The 20,658-nt window shown below is 39.4% G+C and overlaps 2 protein-coding genes across 3 annotated transcripts; one reads left to right on the forward strand and one right to left on the reverse strand.

Annotated features, from left to right (window-relative positions):
• Positions 1–317: 317 nt before the first annotated feature.
• On the reverse strand, positions 318–11,850 carry gmfb (glia maturation factor, beta). Its single transcript, XM_040136869.1, has 7 exons — positions 11,788–11,850; positions 8,271–8,367; positions 6,683–6,732; positions 6,535–6,584; positions 6,125–6,207; positions 5,910–5,983; positions 318–3,973 (listed from the first exon to the last, which is right to left on the reverse strand). Exons 1-7 carry the CDS (start codon positions 11,788–11,790, stop codon positions 3,902–3,904), a joined length of 429 nt encoding a protein of 142 aa, XP_039992803.1. The 5' UTR covers positions 11,791–11,850; the 3' UTR covers positions 318–3,901.
• Positions 11,851–13,918: 2,068 nt separating this feature from the next.
• lgals3a (lectin, galactoside binding soluble 3a) lies at positions 13,919–20,593 on the forward strand. 2 transcript variants are annotated; one of them, XM_040136867.1, is made up of 6 exons: positions 13,919–14,096; positions 14,525–14,542; positions 14,649–15,362; positions 16,540–16,628; positions 16,873–17,029; positions 19,677–20,593. In XM_040136867.1, the coding sequence occupies exons 2-6, from the start codon at positions 14,528–14,530 to the stop codon at positions 19,830–19,832; spliced, it is 1,131 nt and encodes a 376-aa protein (XP_039992801.1). In that variant the 5' UTR covers positions 13,919–14,096; positions 14,525–14,527; the 3' UTR covers positions 19,833–20,593. The 2 variants fall into 2 exon arrangements, with proteins under 2 accessions (XP_039992801.1, XP_039992802.1); XM_040136868.1 differs by lacking the exons at positions 16,540–16,628; positions 16,873–17,029; positions 19,677–20,593 and adding an exon at positions 15,772–16,115 and having other exon boundaries at positions 13,924–14,096.
• Positions 20,594–20,658: the final 65 nt, after the last annotated feature.

Raw genomic sequence — 20,658 nt, forward strand, 5'->3', positions numbered from 1 at the left:
CTTTTGCTGCACTACAGCTCGGTCTCTCCATTTCAGTGCAGCATCTAACTGCAAAGGTTTACAGAGTTGTCTTCTGGCCAATGTTGGACCAAGTATGACAAACACATATGCTCATCATACAACCATATACGTCAGTTTGAAAAAAAGCAGTCACCTGAAAACAGAGAGGTAAACGTTGCTGTCATTTTATTTGGACAATAGGACAATAGACAATTTATAAAGTATGGGAAAATACAAATATCTCAACTTTCACTGATGCCTTGAGGCGGCTGATCGTGATACATGTTTCAGGTGTTTTTATTAAAAAGGAAAGAAAATAGAAGAGTATGCATTTATTCAGAGAGGACACCAAAAGCTGAACAACACATTTGCAGGTTACAGAAAAAGACTAAAGAGGCCAAATATAGAACAGGCTCACCACATAGTAGGGAAAGCTATTAGATCCACAGGACATAACCAGATGCATGGCTCAAAACCAAAGGGAACAATATTTTTCAACAGACCTTGAACTGGGAAAATTGCTTTTGATGCATGACCAATGTACAGCCTCTTACATCCCAGTTCCATGAAAATATAATAAAGAAGAAGGTTGTCTGTAGGTAAATATCTTATATAAGAGTAAGAACGCAGCTGAGACCAGATGTTTGAGATGCAACTTTTTCGCTCACATCAAATTGACTTCATAATTTAAGATTAATCCTCGTGTGTTTTGAAAGAATGCATGCAACAAAACCGGAAAATTCTTGAATATGTCTTTAGGAAGCTTCTGTCAGACTTATAAAAACTGTTCAGGCATACATTTCAGCATGCACTTCTTATGAAGTAGCTCTCCACATTTTAGAGGTGATGTTTTTATGTATTCACATTGAAACCAGTCCATTGCACAAATTTCAAGTGAAATACAAAGACTGTTCCAGAGTTAGCTTGTATTGCTTTTGTCAAAACAATCCTTATAATTCAAGTCAACAAGACACTTGATTTCGGGCTGACTGTGCATTTTTGAAAATGTAAAAGGGTTTAGCAATTCAGGGACGTAAAATTTCCCATACCCATAGAGGAAAGCGTACAACTTCAGCTCCAGTAAGAACAGAAACCATTACGAACATAATAATTACCCACGTAGGGGTTGTGTTGCTACAGCAGCACAATATCAAGCTGATAGTGTAAATCTGAGCTTCGATGTTATTAGTAGACAGCAAAACAAGTGATTACAGTTATATCCCATTGTACCTGTTGGATTTAACCTTGCCTGATATGTAGATCATAAATGAATATTGATAACATTTGACATCATGATTTACATGAAATGCTGTGATTGTGCGTATATGCCTTTGAGTCAGAGCTTTAGAAAAAGAAACTGTTTCTATTATTTAATATAACCAGGATTATACTTTGACAGAAAGATGATGATGTCTCTTGGACTTTAAAGATCAGAAAGCTTATGAAAAAAAAAAAAAAAAAGTGTCAGAAAAAAATCCCCAACCAACAAAAGCTTTTTCAATCACCATCTATTTTTCTCACAGAACATATTTATGTCATGTTTTAATTTTAGCCTCATGGTTTTTAACAAAGATAAAATATGACCCTAAAAAAAAAAAAAAAAAAAAATCAGCCAAGGCATTGGTATGGTAAACTTAGCAATAAGACATCATACATTATGTCGTGATTTCCTGCCTTGGGGCTTTAAATCCGCCACAACCCTCCCTTATCTGTTTCCAAAGTAGAAGTTTCTCAATAAGAGACGACACTGATGAGGGAATGTGTGAAATTCATTTGTGCCCACTATTCTTTATTAGGGTCAGACCAATATACTGAGCTGATATTAAGCTCTTACTAAGACTCAGAAATCTGCTTCTTGAGTCATGCGCGACCTTTATAATGGAGGTTTCTCTCTCACTGGTCACGTAAAACCATTAAGCAGAACCTACAATACAATGTTCTTTGCAGATTTTTAGTCCATTTTATGTTGCTTTTAACTATCTGGGGTTGGTCACTCTGCCGTTAAGAGCTGCTAATCCTTAAAGCGTTAGTAGATTTGATTTAGTGTTTTAGTGCGCTGCGCTGATTTACATGCAGTTTTAGAGGGTTTTCAACAGGAAACAAGGAGGAATTATCATTTTTGCGCTCTGAAAATAGCCAAAAAAATATACAATAAAGTCCATAAGCGTGTGGAAAGTGACACTTTCTTTGTTGTTTTTACTGTGTACTCTTAATACACTGAATATGAAATGTGCTAAAAGCTAGAATTTGGCATTTTAACCTCCATCCAGTTTAATTACAAACCCTGTATGAAAGAATACAGGTCATATGCAACAAAAAAGCGTAATTGTATAAGTACTTACGGACTTCTTTTAAGATATTAGACATTGGCACAAGTTATGAGCTGCTGGCACACTCAATTCACAAATATCAATATCGGCCTTCGGAAATCTATATTGGTCAAACCCTGTTCTGTATGGAAAATGTAAATTGCGCAGATGCTGTCCTTTACCTAGCAAGTCTAAATTTTAAGCACAACTGGCGTATGGAGAAGTCACGTCCGTCACTCTCAAAGCTGTGACCACCACTAATGAATCGAAGTGGCTTTACATCAGAATTAAGCACAACATTCATAAACACTAATAACAGCTATAATGCACAATAGTAGCTAGCAATCTCCCTAAAAAGACACAGAAACCCACTAATACAGAGTAGCCCGGTAGATTAAAAAGACGGCAGGTAACGCTGCCTTGTGCGACTGTCATGGTCACTATACAAAGGTTTTTCTTGTATAAGTTGTTCAGTCTGGAATGTTTCAGTGGAAATATTGTTTCCTGGAGTGTGGTATCAGTGTAACAAATATGCAGGGCAAAGGCGGAACACAGTTCTACCCATGATCCACGCCGCTTCTCCTCTCAAAAGAGAAGAACACGTGTGATCTGATGACAGACTCACAATGGTAACTCTGCAGCGTGATAAGCACCACTTCAGGGTCTCTGTCAGCTTGTTCATGTGCACAGGAGAAGGTACAACATATCATACATACTGTAAGTCTTAGGAGGCCTCTTGTCAAGGGGTTGTTGTGTTATTGTCTTTTGCAGACTGGAACGATTAGAGCTTTCTACTTAAATTATAATTTAAATGCCCTTAAATGAATACTGAAGGAGAAACTGACCAAACCAGAACTCGTAGTTGTTCACTGAATTTTAGCTGTGATTGTTCGCATGTTCTGGCAGGAATTTTTTTGTTTTTTCACAAAAAAAGGAAATGAATGCTATTAAGTATATGCCTACATAACCCTAGTTACACCAGAAACAAAAAAACTAAAACAAAAGTAAGACTCCCTCAAATTATGAAAAATTATTAAACATAAAGAGGTGAAACTCGGGAGGTTCAGAGTTGCAAAAAAACGCTTAGTGTAAACTACTTAAGAAAACAGAAACTGTCGTTAAAATGCCTTTGAATTCTCCTGAATGAACATGCTTAGGAAGGGCGGATGAGTACTGTCAACTTCAGTTCACTTCAAGAGCTACGGGAGTGTTACTTCAGTACAGACACACAACTGCCACATGGAGAGATTGTACGGGAGACAAAAGCAGACCTGCGTCAAATAGGATTTTCAGTTTTAGGCTGCCAGATGGGTGAGGTTTAGCTAGTGCCACAGATGTTGACAGTCACAGAAAAGTATCCAAACGCCTGTGGTTGTCTGAACCTTCTGTCAAACTCTGAATTGTAATATACTGTAAACTTCACCAAAGAGGCCTAAAACTGAGAACAGAAAGTGTTTGCAAACACAACTTAAATCAGGACTGGTACAAAGAGGAGGGAAACATGAACTGCGGTGTGTTCTCCCCCAGCAATGACACAAGTTGTGCAATCTGGATCCTCCTCTCATCCCAGACCTCTGGATGAGGGGAAGACTCTAGCGGAAGAACCCGAGTTTCTCTCTAAGCCATTCCTCTGTTAGGTCCTCTGTGTTTCTGATCTCAAACACCTGGAAAAACATAAAAAAGAGCAAAGAGTGGGATTTACTGTTTTCTTTGAACGTGTTGTGTTTTACTTGATGAAAAACTGTGTTGGAAATGTATCAATTCAGTTTGTTATCTAAGGTATTATCAATTAAATCAGTGGTTTGGTTCATCTCAAATGTTTGTTAACTCTTCACCTCAGTTTATCTTACCTTTATTTAACGAATTGCAATTGGGCCCATTTGGGCTTTTTTTAATCTCACAAGCACAATCCTTTTTAATCCTTTAATGTATTACAGTTTTTGTCTTCCGATACCTGCACATATAAATAAAGTAACTAATAAACTACAATATGGAAGAAGCATGGCGGCCACTGATAATGCAATATGTGTTAGATAATGTAATAAAATACTGAGCTGAATGGATTAAAATGGCATAAATCACAGAGGCTTCAGAAAGTATTCAGACCTTTACCTTTTGCACACATTATTGTGTTGTAGATTTAATTTTAAATGGATAAAATTGCCATTTTTGCCCATCACTCTACACTCTATAACCCATAATGACAAAGTGAAAACACGTTTTTAGACATTTTTGCAAACTTATTAAAATCAAAAACTGAATTCTTTTATTTCAAAAAAGTATCCAGACCCTTTTTTTTTTGCACTCAAGATTGTGGTCAGGTGCATCCTGTTTTCTTTGATGATCCTTGAGACGTGTCTAGACCTTGACTCGAGTCCACCTGTGACAAACTGAACTGATTGGACACAGTTTAGAAGGGCACACACCTGTGTATGTAAAAGGTCCCACAAGTCACACTGCAATTCAGGACAAAAACCAAGCCATTAAAACCAAGGAACTCTCTGTAGACCTCTGCGATAAAATTGTGTCCAGGCATAGATCAGGCCAAGGATATTAAACCATTTCTAAAGCTCTGAGTGTTCCCAGGAGCACAGTGGCCTCAATAATTGTGAAAGAGAAGAAGCTTGGAACCACCAGGACTCCTTCCTAGAGTTTGCCGTCCAGCCAAATTGAGTAACAGGGTAAGAAGGGCCGTGGTCAGGGAGGTGACCAAGAACCCAACAGTCACTCTGACAGAGCTTCAGACGTCCTCTGGAGAGATGGGAGAATCTGCTGGAAGAGGCTGAAAATCTCAGCAGCACTCATCAATCAAGCCTTTTACGATAGAGCGGCTAGACGGAAGTTACTTTGAGTGAAAGTCATATGACAGCCTGCTTGGAGTTTGCCAAACAGCATTTAAAGGACTCACGAGGAAAAAGATTCTCTGGTCTAATGAGACAAAAACTAAAATCTTTGGGCAGAACTCGAAACGCGACATCTGGCAAACGTCATCTGACGTCTCTGTGGAGAGACCTGAAGTTGGCAGTTAACAGACGTTGCCCATCCAGTCTGACGGGGGCTTGAGAGGATCTGCCAGGAAGAACAGGATAAACTGCCCAAATCCAGGTGTGTAAAGCTTGTAGAGACTTAACCAAGAAGACTTGAGGCTGTTATTGGGGCTTCTACAACGTACCAAAGTAAGGGTCTGAATACTTTTGTCAGTTAGACGTTTCATGCTTTTAATTTTAATAGCTTTGCCAAAATTTCTAAAACATGATTTCACTCTGTCATTATGAATTGTTGAGTGTAGCGTGATGGGCAAAAAATGTCTTTTTATCCATTTACAATTAAATGTACAACACAGTAAAGTTCGAAAAAGAGTCAAGGCGCCTGAAGCCATTGTATATTAGATCACTACATTAATTACCTCAGATAATACAATAATGTCACTTGTGTTACATTATTTTTAAAAAATATGCAACTTTGTGACATTTAATTAGATTTCGAGCACTTATGTGGCAAATATTACAAAGCACATTAATTACACCCCAGTACTACTTTATTACATCTTAGCAATAGATAAGTTCATCAGTGTGAGCAACACACACGCAGTTCACTAACCTTGGTCAGTTCAACAGTTTGCACCAGTTTGTTTTTACTTCCTGCGTACATCATCTGCTGCTCTGGCCTGCAACCTGCCAAACACGAATAAACTGACATTTATAGAAGCTTTACTTGGTGATTAGAGCAGTAAAAGTGCATTTCACGCACCAATTATAGTTTTTAATTTGCTGCTCTAAGTCTATAATTAAAAGTAATTCCAGAGATGTTCTTACCCACTGGACTGGAGAAGATGAAGCAGAGGGGATAAGACACACGTCCATCATCATGCTGGTACTTGTAACTGTAGACGATAAATGTTTCTGGTGCTAAGGACAGTTCACATATGACACGTCAGGACTCACTGAGATGTAGCACAGAAAGAAAACGACTAAAACAGAAAAGTTTAATTCATATAACATGAAGGAACAGAATAAACTAACGTGTAGATAACCCCAAATAATAATGATCTTCCTCTTGCAAAAATCCACCTTAAAACAATTTTAAAATATATATATATACACTCCACATGTTGCAGGAAGGTGAGAACACCAAAACACTTACTAACTACAGTAACGTCACCGACTGAGCAGTGGGATCATTTAAATACTGCTGAAATAAGACAGATCACTCATTCAAAGGATATCTTGGCTGTCTCTCAGGCAGTTCGTCCTTTAGATCGTCAGGAGAAATGTCCTAAAAAAAACAAGACACACGTGACGAAACAGGCCGTATTTGTATTTGTAAGTAAATCATACGATAATGACAGGGAGAATAAGCGAAAGATAACTTACCTCGTGCTCTTCGTCAAGAATAACAAGCTGCTTGTCTTTATCAATCTTCACTGAAGGGTAAAAAAAAAAAAAAGAAATCAACAATGTTTAACTCACCAGCAGTGTGGAGACTTTAGCGTTAGTTTAGTAGTGGTTAAGTGAGTTAAAAGTGCAAAATTTTAAGAGAATAAAATACAGAGGAAAAGAATGAAAAAAATAAGTTTTTATTTTTGTTCATATTTTGCATTGCAAATGTGCTTGGTGTCTCTGCCTTCAGAGTCTACGCCATGCACACACACTCCTAAAATAATCCAATCTAGCAGCAATGACATTTTGACACAGATGGTGGAGGATGAAGCTTAAGCTTGAGTTTGATGCTCAAGCTGATGCGACACTACGCTGTCACACCACCTGCTGTATTTGATAGCATTCCTCTATCTGTATACTGTGGCTGGCTTACATATCCTAGTCAAATATCAAGTTATTTTTCCTGTTTTTTTTTTTTTTTTTTCATTACGTAGGTAGGTCTGACTGCGTGTGTTCACTGATAACACATCTGATTTCAGCCGTTGGCTGGAGCAGACTAGGAAGACTTTTAAGTCCAAACATGAAAGAGCTTTGCATTAAACAAACTCATTTAAATGAGTAGTTAGTTAGTTAGTTAGTTACATTTTAGGAAATACTCTTATTAGCTCATATATCAATCTTCCCATCTAACTGTTGGAAAGAAAGTAAATAAAATTAATTAAATGTTAAACTGTTCCTTTAAGGGCTAACAATTGCACATTAAGGTCGTCGACAGGCATAGTCATATTTAAGAGATTACTTTGTCTCATCCCTCTCTATGACGGCCGGCTCTTTTAACCTGCCTTTAGGTGTGGCCATTGAAAACAGACGTAAACGCTTCTGCTGCCCTACATGGTCAGACGACACATTCTGTGCACTAGTTCTTTTTGAGTAAAGCCTGGCCTTAATCCGAGCAGTAAGACCCCGGAGTTTGGTGAAATTCTCCATTTTAAATGTCAGCTACCAGCGGCAGAACATCTGTGGACACAAGTGAGCTCGCCCCTGGATTTCAAAACCGCAATAAACAAAGCAGCTTGATTAGAAACTAAAACCTGTCTCTGAAAAGGCAAGAAGTGCGCGATGCAGTCGCCGAATCGCTGAATTGGGATTAATTTAAATGTTCGTTAATTTGGTGCAGAATTTTAAAGAGGCAGCGTGTCGGCCTCCATTTTGTTCCACACAGCAGGAGGCGGTGACCAGTCTGCTTGCTGTGCCGGCTTTAATGATACATTTAACCCACGAGTATTGGCTTATGGTTTAGGCTTTACTTAAGGAAGGCACATTTTGGAAGGCAACCCAATTCTGCAAACTGCTAAGGATTTTGACTCCACAAAAACAAAGATTCACATTGTAACACAGAAATAAAAACGAACAATAATCCACATCCTGTACTGTAATAATGGCACATTAATATTTCAGTGATTCCACTTTCACCTGTGACTCCTCGCACTATCTGCGCGATTACTTTTTGACCTGGAACATATTATCAATAAATGTGCAAGAGAGGCAACTGAATGACACACAAGGTGTTGCCTGTACTCACTGACGATGGCCGCATTATTGGTCTCCTTCCGGAAACGGAACTCCCTCAGCTTTTTAACCAGATCTTGATCCACGTCACACACCACCAGTGATTCACTCTGATTTAAAAAAAAAAAAAAAGGGGGGGGGGGTAGGCAAAGACGCTGATGTGGTCACTTAAATTTCAAATTCATAAACAACAGAAGTTATTGAGTTTTAAAAAATCCAACTGCACAATTCTTTATTTTTTTAAGTACAGAGTTGACAAACCAAAGCCTCGAGCTTTTGATTTAAAACGCACAGATCATAGTGTTCACCCGGACTAACCTAATGTGTCTGATTCACGGGTGAACGTTTGTAATATTTAGTACGAAAAGTGTTTGTTCCTCTGCCTTTCAGCTGCCAGCGAAACCGCACCTGTATCAGAAAGTGTGTCCACGCATCTACAGAATTAACTTCACTTCTTCCCGGCAGCCCGCATCCTTTATATCAGCTATACAACGTGCACTAAATTATTTTCTCCCCTCCTCACCATGCACTAATTCAGCTTTACATAGAGCTTATCTAGCACTATAAAGAAAGTGAACCAGACTGTCTCAGAAATGTGCTGGAAGTCATGATACCCCTGTTATGGCTTTGTTTGATATGAAAAAGGGGACTGGAAGGTTGTGATTGATTTACTGTCATCCATGTTAAATGGACAGATTCCCTCCTGTCTGGCCACACGTTTACACAGAAAAACAACTCGAGAGTGTAAAGCAAACAACGTGTCTCAACACGTGTGTATGTCTGCAAAGGAGAACAGATACTCTTAATGAACTGGGAAACACAGAAAAATAACTATTACAGTATGAATAACTGGCTAAAAGTGTACAGTATACCTGCCGAGGGTTTATATGTACGGTTAACAGCTGCAGAGTCTGCAGCTTTAAGTGGTTTCAATATGGTCTCAATGTTTTCTTTTTTTTAAAATCACAAAATGCCAGGTCTTATTCAATCATTTAACCGTTCCATTATAGTTTTTGTAGATTTGATTGGACTGCAACAACTAGATCCATTTTATTCTTCAATCATTTGGGCGAACAGTCACATTTTATGGCATTTAGTCTAAAAGAATACAAGAATATGCAGGATATTTCAAATCAACGTGAGTATTACATATGGATTTTTACGTGATCTTAAAGCCCTGTCTTATAGTAAGTCACTTCCCCCCTTCCTTTTTTTCCTGTTTCTTGTCTTTTTAAACCCTGACTTCACTGTGTCCATCCCACTTCTGATAGCAGACTAATGCCCTTGCTTATCGTTGCAGTAACTTGACATTGAGCGTTCACCTCTTTTAAACTATCTTTCTGCAGGCGTCTAAACTGATCTGCAGGCTTTATCCAGCCCAAAAAAAAAAAAAAAAAGCCACCAGTCTCAACAAGATTTCATTGGTCTGAACCTGTCACGTCCACACAAACACAGGATTACATAACTCCAGCACAGAGACATAAACTCTTCAAGAGTCTCTGCGGAGTCTCTGAATTCCCTGATTGCACCTTCCTGAACAGATGGCTGGTGGGAGTCGGGATTTTCACTGAGCCCAGGGAGAGAGGGATCTTTGCAGATTAAAAAGAGACGGTGGTTGGGACTCTCGAAAAACAGGATGCATAGGAAAGAGATGAGGAACAGGCATGACAACAAAAGCCGGATGGTGTCCACAGGTTTACTTCTCGTCAAAATTCCTGGGGGGGAAACTTAAACTGCGCCTGTCTTAGTTTAACGCGTCTCGTTGTGTGAAAACGAGACGCCCTCACCGGCCCGACGTCGGTCGGTGCCGTGCGGGGTTCGGATGTGTTGACACGCTGTCAAAAGCCCGGGGGAGAACCCTTGTTCATCGGGATCGAGGCGAGCTAGCATGAGGGCAGCTCCCCGAGACCCAGACGTGGTGAACACCACCGCCAGCCGAATTACTGCAGGAAGGCCGCCCGTCTGGTCTTCAAAATAAGAGCATGCAAAACACGCCCGCGACATGACAAAGACGTAGCGATCGTGCGGACGAGATGCATCAGAGCCGATACCTTTTTTTTACACCGTGATCTGTATCTGATCTGTCACTGTGATCTTCATTCACAGTTATTTGACACTTGATTTTGTCCATAAAACACAAAAAACAAATTGAGGAAAAATGCCCATCACATTTGCCTAAGGTGACATCTTCAAATGTCTTGTCTGTCCAAACCCAATCCCAAAAGATATTCTATTACTATAATATAAAACACAGAAACGAGGCAATCGTTGCATTGGAAAAGCTGGAACTAGTTAATGTTTGGCTGGAACTTTTACTTTAAAATGACCTGTAATATTAATCACTTGCCAGTAAGTTGCTGACTAATTTTTCCCTACAAAACCCGTAACGCAAAGAGTCAAACTGACTACTGCTAAATTCTTCCATTTAAACACAAAATGCTGTGCTTACAAAGTACAAAACACAGGCTCAGGCCTAAGAATGCATCCACCTCATATTAGCACATGTTCCAATGCTTTATTTTTAAATAAGCAAGCATTTTTCCTCAAATTCTTCAAGAATATATTTATGGCAGTAGTGGAAACAAAAAAGGAATTTCTTTTACTTCGATTACAGTCAAAATGCTGGAAAATATTTAGTTTTTGTTACTGTAGTGTAAATTAATTGTGGTTTGCTGAAATGATCTATGCTTTCCAGCATTCCAGACCTACTGTAGCTGACCATATTTATATCTGATGATTAATCCTATAAACGATTTGAAAAATCTAATGTTGTATGTTTTTTAATAAAATACAAACTTTTTGGTCAAAATGGAACAGGAAAAAAAACAAACCAGTGCTGTAAAGTGCAGTCCCAATCATCATTTTACCAGTATCTACACGGCATGATCCATAAATAAAGTGTATGTTTCCAAAACTAAGTTCTTGCTCTACTTTCTTTGAGACATTGGCTTCTGCATAAGTTGCACTCTCAGTGCTATTTGCTAATTATGAGGAAATTATCAATTAAGACTGTTTTTTTTAACTGTTTGACGGCAGTAATTGATATTTTAAAATAAAAATGTCTACGATCAAAATGAAATGATGTGTATATACACAGTGTTATAACGCTCTGAGAAACTTCATGTATAATATATTCTATTAATGTATAATGTATCTACTAAAGTACCGAATATAATGACAAAAACTCGGAGTACATTTTTTTTTTGTAAAGAGTTTTGGCAACTGAAACGACCGCCAAAGTGACTGTGAAACACTAATTTGCCCCTTTTTCACCGAATCAGCATCTGTTCGAGCGCGGGGCTTTAATTTTGAAATCCAACACCGGAAAAACCACCAGTGCTATTCCGACTAACTTGATGACAGTGGGCAGAGGGCGGAACTGATGCTAAGCTAGCAGGCTAAACGCTAGCCAAACCAGCGACCTTACTTTTTCCTCTCCCGGAACCTTAACATTTAGTCAAGAGCACACGACCCCAAAGCAGAGACGAAAATGCCGACAGCTGCCTTTGCGGCAACACCGAACCACTTACCATTGTCGTAGGGCTGAATTTTCCCTGAAGCTGCAGCTGCTGCTCTGAATGGTAGGGACGCTTTCAATGTTTTTTTTTTTTTTTTTTTTAACTTCACATCATCTCGTGACTAGTCTGGCCAATCCCACACGAGGCAAGCGCCCCCCCTCCGTCAAAGGTTGGTCATAAATCTGTCCTTACTACGGTCCTAAGGTCTTATTACTTCATTAAAAAAACATTTTAAATCGACGAAAAGCCTCATAAATATACGCGCAATAATATTTTTGCAGTTGCGTGACGAAAACGAGACTGAATAAAACGATGCCCAAAATAAAGGAAAACCTGTCAATGTCAGCCTTTTTTTTTTTTCTTTTTTTTTTTTTCTAAAAAATGAATAGACTACAAAACAAAGCGTCTGTGCCTGGGCTTTAGACATTATTTTTAAAAATACTTGTGAATTTGACCAGCCATTGACACCAAACTGTGAAGTTTTCTGAGTATTTTTATCAATAAATATCGCGAAATTTCACATTTTTATTAATTAATTTAACCATTCAATTTTAATTTTTGTGAATTTGGTTGGATAGCGACAACTCAGTCCCTTTTTTTTTTTTTTTTTAATTTTTAAATTATTTAGTCAAATTGTCAAATGTTATGGCGTTTAGTCTGTCACTGTTACCGATACACAGTAAAGTTGGGAGAGCATTCCTACGGCCCTGAAGTCAGTATCAAGCCACGCCATCACAAATCTACTGGGCCCCAAGACAGGCAACGCCATTCTGGCTCTGATCTAACTTACCTTTAACTCCTACTCTCACACAAGGCTTGACCGGGCCTAATATCCACGTTGCATCTGCTCAGGCTAAACTGCCATGGCTGGCCCCCCTCTGACAGGCACTATCACCTGAATGCCATGTCCCAGCCATCATCCCTACTCTAATAGCTCCACTAGTCTTGTGAGAAGTTACTTTTCCAAAAAAAATACCAGAAAAGCATCAAAAAGCTCCAACGTGAGTATGTGCGCAATTGCAGAATACAAATTCCTCTTCATGTTATTAGAGCGCCCCCCCAAAAAAAAAAAAAAATCACAAAAATATCTGAGAGCCCATAACCTTAATATATTCGATGGTAGCTAGAGCTGTAATCAGTATCAAAAACTGTACCAAAATGCCCTTAATTTCATTCCCCTTTTTCGTAGAATCGAGGCTGGATTACCAACAGGGAAGAGCAGCAGGTGTTTTAGGTCCCCCACTGTCAGGCAGTTACTGGTAGCTTGTGGTAATTTGATTAATTACAATTTGTGTAGAGGCAGCACGGCTCGATTTCTAATTGGTCAATCGTCTACAGTTATAAATGTTAATAAATCTTTGATATCTTTTAATATCTACAATCCATCAAGTCTGCAGCTCTAAACTTTGATAAACGGCTTATAAATTGACTTTGGTCCAGATGTCCTGCAGCACCTTTCCAGAAAGTAAGCGGTCAAACAGTCCATTGATGATGTCTCCTTAATGCATTAAAGAACTAAAAAGACAAGCAAAGTGTCATGCTGGAGGGGGATTTTTCACTACCTGGCAACCCAAAAGTTGTTATTAATGGCTTATAACTGAACTATAAATCATTAGTAAATTATGTATTAACCATTGATGAAACCATTAATTGGGCCTTATAAACTCTTTATAAATGTGCTTTAGGCCAAAATAATATACATACATCGGAATGTGTGTACTTAGTCCCACATTTACATATATACAAACACACACGCCGTATGCGCACATCTGGATATAAAACAGTGTATGATGGATGATGAACACGCAGTGTACATACACACTTACATACCTAGGCACAAACAAGAAGAAACCCACCACTCCCCACACCCTGCTCCCACCGAAAGAGAAATTTTGGTCTGAAAGTCGCTTTCAGATTTGTGAAACCTGTTATTGTATTTGTGAAAATGAAACTAAAATGAAATTTCGCTGATTTCTTCCCATCTAGACCATCCACTAAAAACGGTTTTGTGTCATGCTCTCACTTTTCTTTGTACTTTATATGACTTGTTGTTTTAGTGTTTCGGTGTGTGTGTGTGTGTGTGTGTGTGTGTGTGTGTCTGTGTCTCTGTGTCTGTGTGCGTGCGTGCGTGCGCCTTTCAGAATACGTCATCAGTCCTTCCTCTTCATGAGTTGTAGTTGTGTCTGCGATCAGATCTGACGTTAGCTTGTAGTCCTGTCCCCTCGGCAGGCTAAATTAGCTGGCTAACTGGCTCCCACAGCTGGATAAATCATCGTTGTAACCCGCTACCATCACCTGAAAGGAGTCCGTCTTCTGGCGAGGTAGCATGAAATATCAGCTTTTACTTACTTTACACCCCCCCACACCCCCCCTGACACCGTGAAGCTAAAATAAACAAACGAGCTAACCATCTGAACGTTAACTTACAGTTAGCTGCTGTTAGCTAAGTCCGTAGCCAACTGTGTAACACCAGTTAACTAGGTATTTTAAGAACTAAATCCCCGTCAATGTGCAGCTAAAGTCAGCGTAGCTTCTGTGAAGCTTGTCGTAAAAATATTCCAGTTAAGTCAAGCCGTTCGGACTCTGCTCAAATGGATTTTGTCGATCAGCAGTCGGGGATGGAAAGATTTACTCTGCCATTACTCAGAGCCTCTGTGTGACATGCCTTCCAGTGTTTGACAGCTTGTTATAATCGGTTGTTATAGCCACTTAGTTAAACTAATGAAAGTTGTGTCTTGTTTTCTTGTAGATCATGGCAGATTTCTCGGTGAGTTCCTCATTTTATGATGTTTTTTATTTACTGGTAGCCAGTGGTTAAAGGCATCTAGTACTGTGGCCGGAGAGAGTCAATTTTCCATTGTCCCCTACTGCAGCTGGCAGATGCTTTAGGAGATGACACCCTGGGCCAGGCAAAGAAAACAGGCAACACTAACCCGTCGGCCCCTGCCAGCAATCCTCCACCTCCTACAAATCCAGGATGGCCTGGTTCAGCCCCCGGAGCTCCCACCCAGCCCTCTGCTCCGGGTGACTTCGCTGGCGGATCATCAGGCCCGGGAGCGCCAGGGCAGTTCCCGTTCCCCTCTGGTCCTGGAGCACCAGGGCAATACCCAGGACCTCCTTCAGCACCCGGTGGGTTCCCCCCTGGTCATGGGATACCGGGACAATATCCACCTGCACCAGGAGCACCAGGGCAGTTCCCCTCCAGCCCTGGAGCCCCTGGGCAGTTCCCTGGGCAATACCCGCCTGAAGGAGCTCCGGGACAGCTACCTGGAGGCCCTGTTCCATACCCAGGTGGACCATTTCCTTCTGGCCCTGGAGCTCCCCCTGGGCCTTATCCAAATGTGCCTTACCCAGGTGGCCAGCCAGGAGGAGGCAATGGCATGTATGGACCAGGTGGTCCAGGTGGATTCCCCCCACCAGCTGGCCCCGGCTCTTTCCCTGCATTCCCTGCTGGAGGCTTTCCCCCAATACCCCCTGGGTCATGGGGACCTGCGGGTGGAGGCTTCCCTCCTGCTCCTGGCCACTTTGGTCCCGCCCCTGGGCCTATGGGTCCATATGGTGGGCCTGCAGCTCCAGGAGGCATGCTGGTGAGTACTAACGCTGCTTACAAATAACATTATAATGCTTGCTTGCTGCATTTCCTTGCTGCTGTGTTTTTGCTCTGGTGTGCAGTGGTGTGGCAATCTTTGGGATTTGGGATGGGAAATTATAACCGGCTACCAGCTAAATGTACTTAAATCTTTCACTGTGGCTGTCAAGTTCATCAACACTGCCAGCCACTTTATTAGGTCACCTGCTATCTAGATATTCAGCTCTACTCTAGGAAGGTTTCCGGCCTTGTGGGTAATTGCTGCAGGATGGGGAATTTTCTGTCAGGGCTGCATTTGGAAATATTTTCTCTGTGTCTTTGGCTCTGCTGAGGTGCAAAGCAAAACATAAAGTAGAATCAACAACTATTCACAAGTAGTTATCAAAAAATGTATTCTTGTCTTTCAGCCCAGATATAATCCACCATATAATTGAAAGCAATGAACTCAACTTTTCAGTCGGACAAGGACGTCACTTCCAGACTCAACATATGGTTTGATTAGTGCCAAAGACTGAAAATATATACACAGTATACATTTACAGTTTTTCTTTAATCCACCAGGGGGATGTAATGTTTTAATTTAATGCAATATGATTTAAAATTACACTTTTACACAAAACTAATACATATAACATGTTAAGACACGTTTGTATTCTCTGTTAAAATCACTTTGTACGTTATCATTATTTCCACATTGACTTGTCACTTTTGTACATGATTATAATTAAAAGGTGTTTGTTGTTTTCTGTCACTTTGCTCTGAAGTCCCTCTGTACAGTTGATGCCTTGATGCTGTAAAAATGTTGAAAACAGATTTTACTTTTTCATTGTCTCAACTACTCATTGTGAATTGGGTAAGAGTGGAAAGAGGTGATGACTCACAGGGGTGTTACTGTAGGAATGTGGGCAGGGTCAAAGTTTTGAAGAATGTTTAACTAAAGATTCCCACTTGTTTCAATGACATAAGGCACTTCGCTGTGTATTACCAAGTTCAGACTATTGTGAGCCTTTCTGCATTTGCCCAAGGGGATATAATCAGCAGGGTAAACAATATTTGCATTTTCCATGTTTTGCTTAATTAACATAGTGAGTGATTTAAAAAAAAAAAATACATAAGCAGAAATCAACTTCATTTCAAAATAAAACATCATAAATAAATATAGATATTTCCTGCAGATGGTGCCGTATGATCTCCCTCTTCATGCTGGAATTATGCCACGACTTTTGATCACAGTAGTCGGGGAACCCATACCTGGTGCAGACAGGTATGAACAAGATTCAGCCTCCAGTCCTACTTTCAGTGATGCTTTGTGTTTGGGGAAGAAACATAACTGATACCTCATAATAACCCTGCATCAGCCCTAATCCAGATCATGGCAATGTTGTCATCGTCAACATACAGTTCACACTGGTCAAACATCCTCATTGTTTAATGCACATCATTAACGCACATCATTATGATCATTTTTATTTAGTTATTTATATTACTATTATTTTATTTTTTTGCAGGTTCCAAGTCGACTTCATCAAAGGTCAAGACGTCGTCTTTCATTTCAATCCTCGATTTTATGAGCAAACTATTGTTAGAAACTCCAACCTCGGTGGAAGTTGGGGGCCGGAGGAGCGGGAAGGAGGCTTCCCATTTGTTGAGGGACGGCGTTTTGAGGTAAAGTGTTACGGTCACGGAACTGCGGCAAAGATTAGAAAACTCAAAAGCTTGAATACGTTATTCATAACTGAGCCTCTCAATGTGAGTGTCTCACACACCAGTGGTTCATCAACACAGGTGTTTTTCACTTTTTCATTGTGCTGTGTACAGACTAGACTTGACTTAACATCTCTCCTATAGTGTGTTGTTTTTTTGTTTTGTTTTTTTTTTAAATATTTTTGCCTGTTTATTTATTTGATGGTTAGATTAAGGGTGTGATAGGCAACAAAGGTCCCAGATTAAACTAGAATTATGGGACTAGTTACACCTTTTTATCAATCATCCTAAATGACTAATAGGATAAATGACTAATTCAGGCAAATGTTTGAGCAGGGGAACTTTGTTCCCAGTCGTCAGTCAGCTCGATAGTGATTGCTAGTTGCGTTCTTAACCCTGCAAGTCCCTGTGTGTCACACAAGACAGTGAACATGAAGACTGTTAGTCATGGGTACATACCTCAGTATACACACAACACCCGGCCCAGTTAAGGTCATGTAACGACTTTTCTTACGGTGGCAAGTTTAAATACATTAGTCAGCTGTAACTGACCACACGATCAAATGTTAGACTGACTGTATGAATAGTTCTTTAAGGCATCATGTTGCAACACATTTATTTATGAATATAACATGTTAATACTGCCATCTAGAGGATAACGTCCATATTGTCTCAACATCCTGTTATTCAGTCATAATGACTATTACATGGCAGACTGCGAAGCCAATAATTAATCCGATTTTTTTTAAATAAATGAGTCATAATCCGGCTTTGTTAGACACTGATGGACTCTGGCAATAGTGATGAATGAGGCACAGTGGCATAAAGACTTAAAATTAGTTTATAGATATTTAAATGTATTATTTTGTAATTTATTGTAAGTAGTAGTAGTAGTAGTAGTAGTATTGATGTTGATGTTGATGCACTAGTCGGTGATACTTTATTTAATGAATGAAGAATAAAATGCTCATAAAATTAATTAGAAAAATAACTTAATACTGCGAACAAGTGGCCTATTTAAAATAGAAAAACACTGTCACGTGAATCAAATGCTCACTAGAAATTCAGCAAATTCAACTTATAAAACTATGAACACAGGGTGAAGGGCTGGTCTATTTAAGATGCTTAAATATCTGTGCTCATCAGTTCATTAAACTAATTTTAGAAAAATAAAATTACTGAACACTTTGCACGATTGAGCAAACAGTTCACAAATACTTCCAGAAGGGATCCAGGTCAGCTGGTTTTGCCTTTGCTACCCCGGTCTTTGAGTCCTCAGCTGATTGGTGGTGTCTCAGCAAAGTCCCGACAGTTTGTATCATTGTTTAGCTACATCATCGTAAACTTTTAGTAACTTTTTTTTTAGCTGTTCCAAAAAAATGAAAGGATATTTTGCTGCCTTTTCATCTTTACTACTTTACGTATAGACTAGAGAAAAAGCATTGAATTCACTGCGCAGTTTAAAGGCTACCGGCAACTTTTAAATTGGAAATTTTTCTTGCATGTTATTCAGTGCATGCCGTGAATTAATCTACACAACTTAAATATCGATACGACAACTTTGACCATTCAGTTTTTTGTTTTTTTTAATTGGCTCTCTTGCATTACATAGGCTTCAGTGATGATTGGATTTTCAGGTGCTTAAAAAAAAATGTATGTAAATTTCATCTGGATTACGCGAACTGCGAATATTCTGTTTTTCCTCACTTGGAGGAAAAAAGTGGCGGAGCATCATTCCAGTGCGTTCCAGCAGCACTGCTCCTATGCACCTGGGTCCACAGCTGCTTAAATACACATCGGTGCAACACCATAAATTTCTACCAGACCATGTGTAAATCCTTGTCCTAAACAGTAATGTTGCATTTTAACACCACTGAAAATGGTCACTGGTCAAATGTTATTCTTGTAGCCACCAACGTAGCAAATTACTGAGATAGCATCTTTTCAAGGCCACTTTGAAAATGCACACTGATGTGATCAGTTTTGGGCTTAAGGGAAGGTTGTTCCATAATATAGCATCAGGATAAAAGAATGTATTTTTACCCATCAAACTCCTTTAACCCATTCATATCGATGTGAAAGGGGTGTTAATCTTCCAGATCCCCTTCAAACTTAGCTAACAGAGCTTTAAAGCTATAAATTTAAAAAAAATGTTGCGTATTTTGAACTGAAATTTTGCCAAAACAATCTGTCTATTGAAGCTTGTTGTCATTATGTTGCATTTAGGGCAGCATCTAATGATTATTTTCATTATCCATTAACCAGCAGATTCACAGTTTGGTCTATAAAATAGACCAAAACAAAAAGAAAAAATGCTGATCATTTTCCCAGAGCCCAAGGTGACTTCTTCAGTCAATCCCAAACCCAAGAAATTTAATTTGATTTCATGGGAAACAAAAAAACAACACAAGCAAATATTTACATTTGAGAATCTGGGACTACAAAAGTTGTGGCCATCTTTACCTAAAAAAGGACTTAATTTATTAATTGATCATCAAAATTAAATGGAGATTAATTTTCTGTTGCCTGACTAATTGTTTCAGCTCTAGTTGCGTTTCCCACAATGAGCTGACTTGTCCTGACCGGTGCTGTTTTTCTCTCCCTGCAGCTGAAGATCCTCGTGGAGGATGACATGTTTAAAGTGGCCGTGGACGGCACTCACCTGCTGGAGTACGAGCACAGAGTCGGTGGGCTGGAGGAAGTGACGCTGCTGCGGGTCGTCGGAGACGTCATCCTCTACAGCGCAGCCCCGAGCATGATCTAAATCTCAGAGCTACAAAACCACACAGTGTACAGGAGACCTAGGTCAAACTGTATTTGAAATCCCTTCAAATACTTTGATGCATTTGATGGAATTTGCAAGGCACAATAGTCAGCGAAGTGCAGTCTTTGCCTTCCTGGCACTTTATCATTTATTACAAAACAGATGGCAGATTAACCCAGGTCTGCTCACTATAATCCTTTTCTTTTCTTTTTTACTGGATGACATCTCATTTTTAAACCACTCACAATCCAATATAGTTTATGACATAACAGAACCTAAGTAGTGAATGAAGTGAAGTGCTATTAAAACATATATTAAGGAAATACTAATTTATTCCTGATGAAAAGATTGTAGGCAAAGTGGGAAAGTGTGACGTGTCCCAAACATTTCATATATTTTCCACTAGTATGCTGTATTTTGTTTACAGTACGTGTATGCTTATTATTCTTTCCTTTATATCCAAATCTTGGATAAGCCTTTGTAATGCATGAGAGTGTGATGCTGAAAATCAAGTCGGTCTCCTCTTCACAGTCTTATTTCAGTGCTGGCCAACGTACAGCAGGCTCATAATGAAGTTTCTTAAAACGTATTTAAATACAGACTTTGATCTCCTCCTTTGTTCAGTATTAATCCTCCCGAGCTCGTGGACTGGAGGGGTCGCATAAAGATTTGCAAATTATGATTTCATGTTGAAGTCGACGCTAATTCTTAAAAAAGTGAGGCTCGAATTTAAATAAAATGTAAAAAAAAAAAAAAAAAAAGGAGGGGGGGTGAATGGGGTCTCTGATTTGTTGCCAAAGATAAAAGTGGTGCAGTATTTTGAGAT

The sequence above is a fragment of the Xiphias gladius genome, chromosome 10, assembly GCF_016859285.1.
Source record: "Xiphias gladius isolate SHS-SW01 ecotype Sanya breed wild chromosome 10, ASM1685928v1, whole genome shotgun sequence".
Classification (NCBI taxonomy): Eukaryota; Metazoa; Chordata; class Actinopteri; order Istiophoriformes; family Xiphiidae; genus Xiphias; species Xiphias gladius.

Coding starts and splice junctions, on each gene's coding strand:
- lgals3a (XM_040136867.1), top strand. Junction 15,363..16,539: donor CAGCTCCAGGAGGCATGCTG/GTGAGTACTAAC, acceptor TATTTCCTGCAG/ATGGTGCCGTATGATCTCCC. Junction 16,629..16,872: donor CCCATACCTGGTGCAGACAG/GTATGAACAAGA, acceptor ATTTTTTTGCAG/GTTCCAAGTCGACTTCATCA.
- gmfb (XM_040136869.1), bottom strand. Junction 6,733..8,270: donor CAATAATGCGGCCATCGTCA/GTGAGTACAGGC, acceptor TTTACCCTTCAG/TGAAGATTGATAAAGACAAG. Junction 5,984..6,124: donor CATCTTCTCCAGTCCAGTGG/GTAAGAACATCT, acceptor CGTGTTTGGCAG/GTTGCAGGCCAGAGCAGCAG.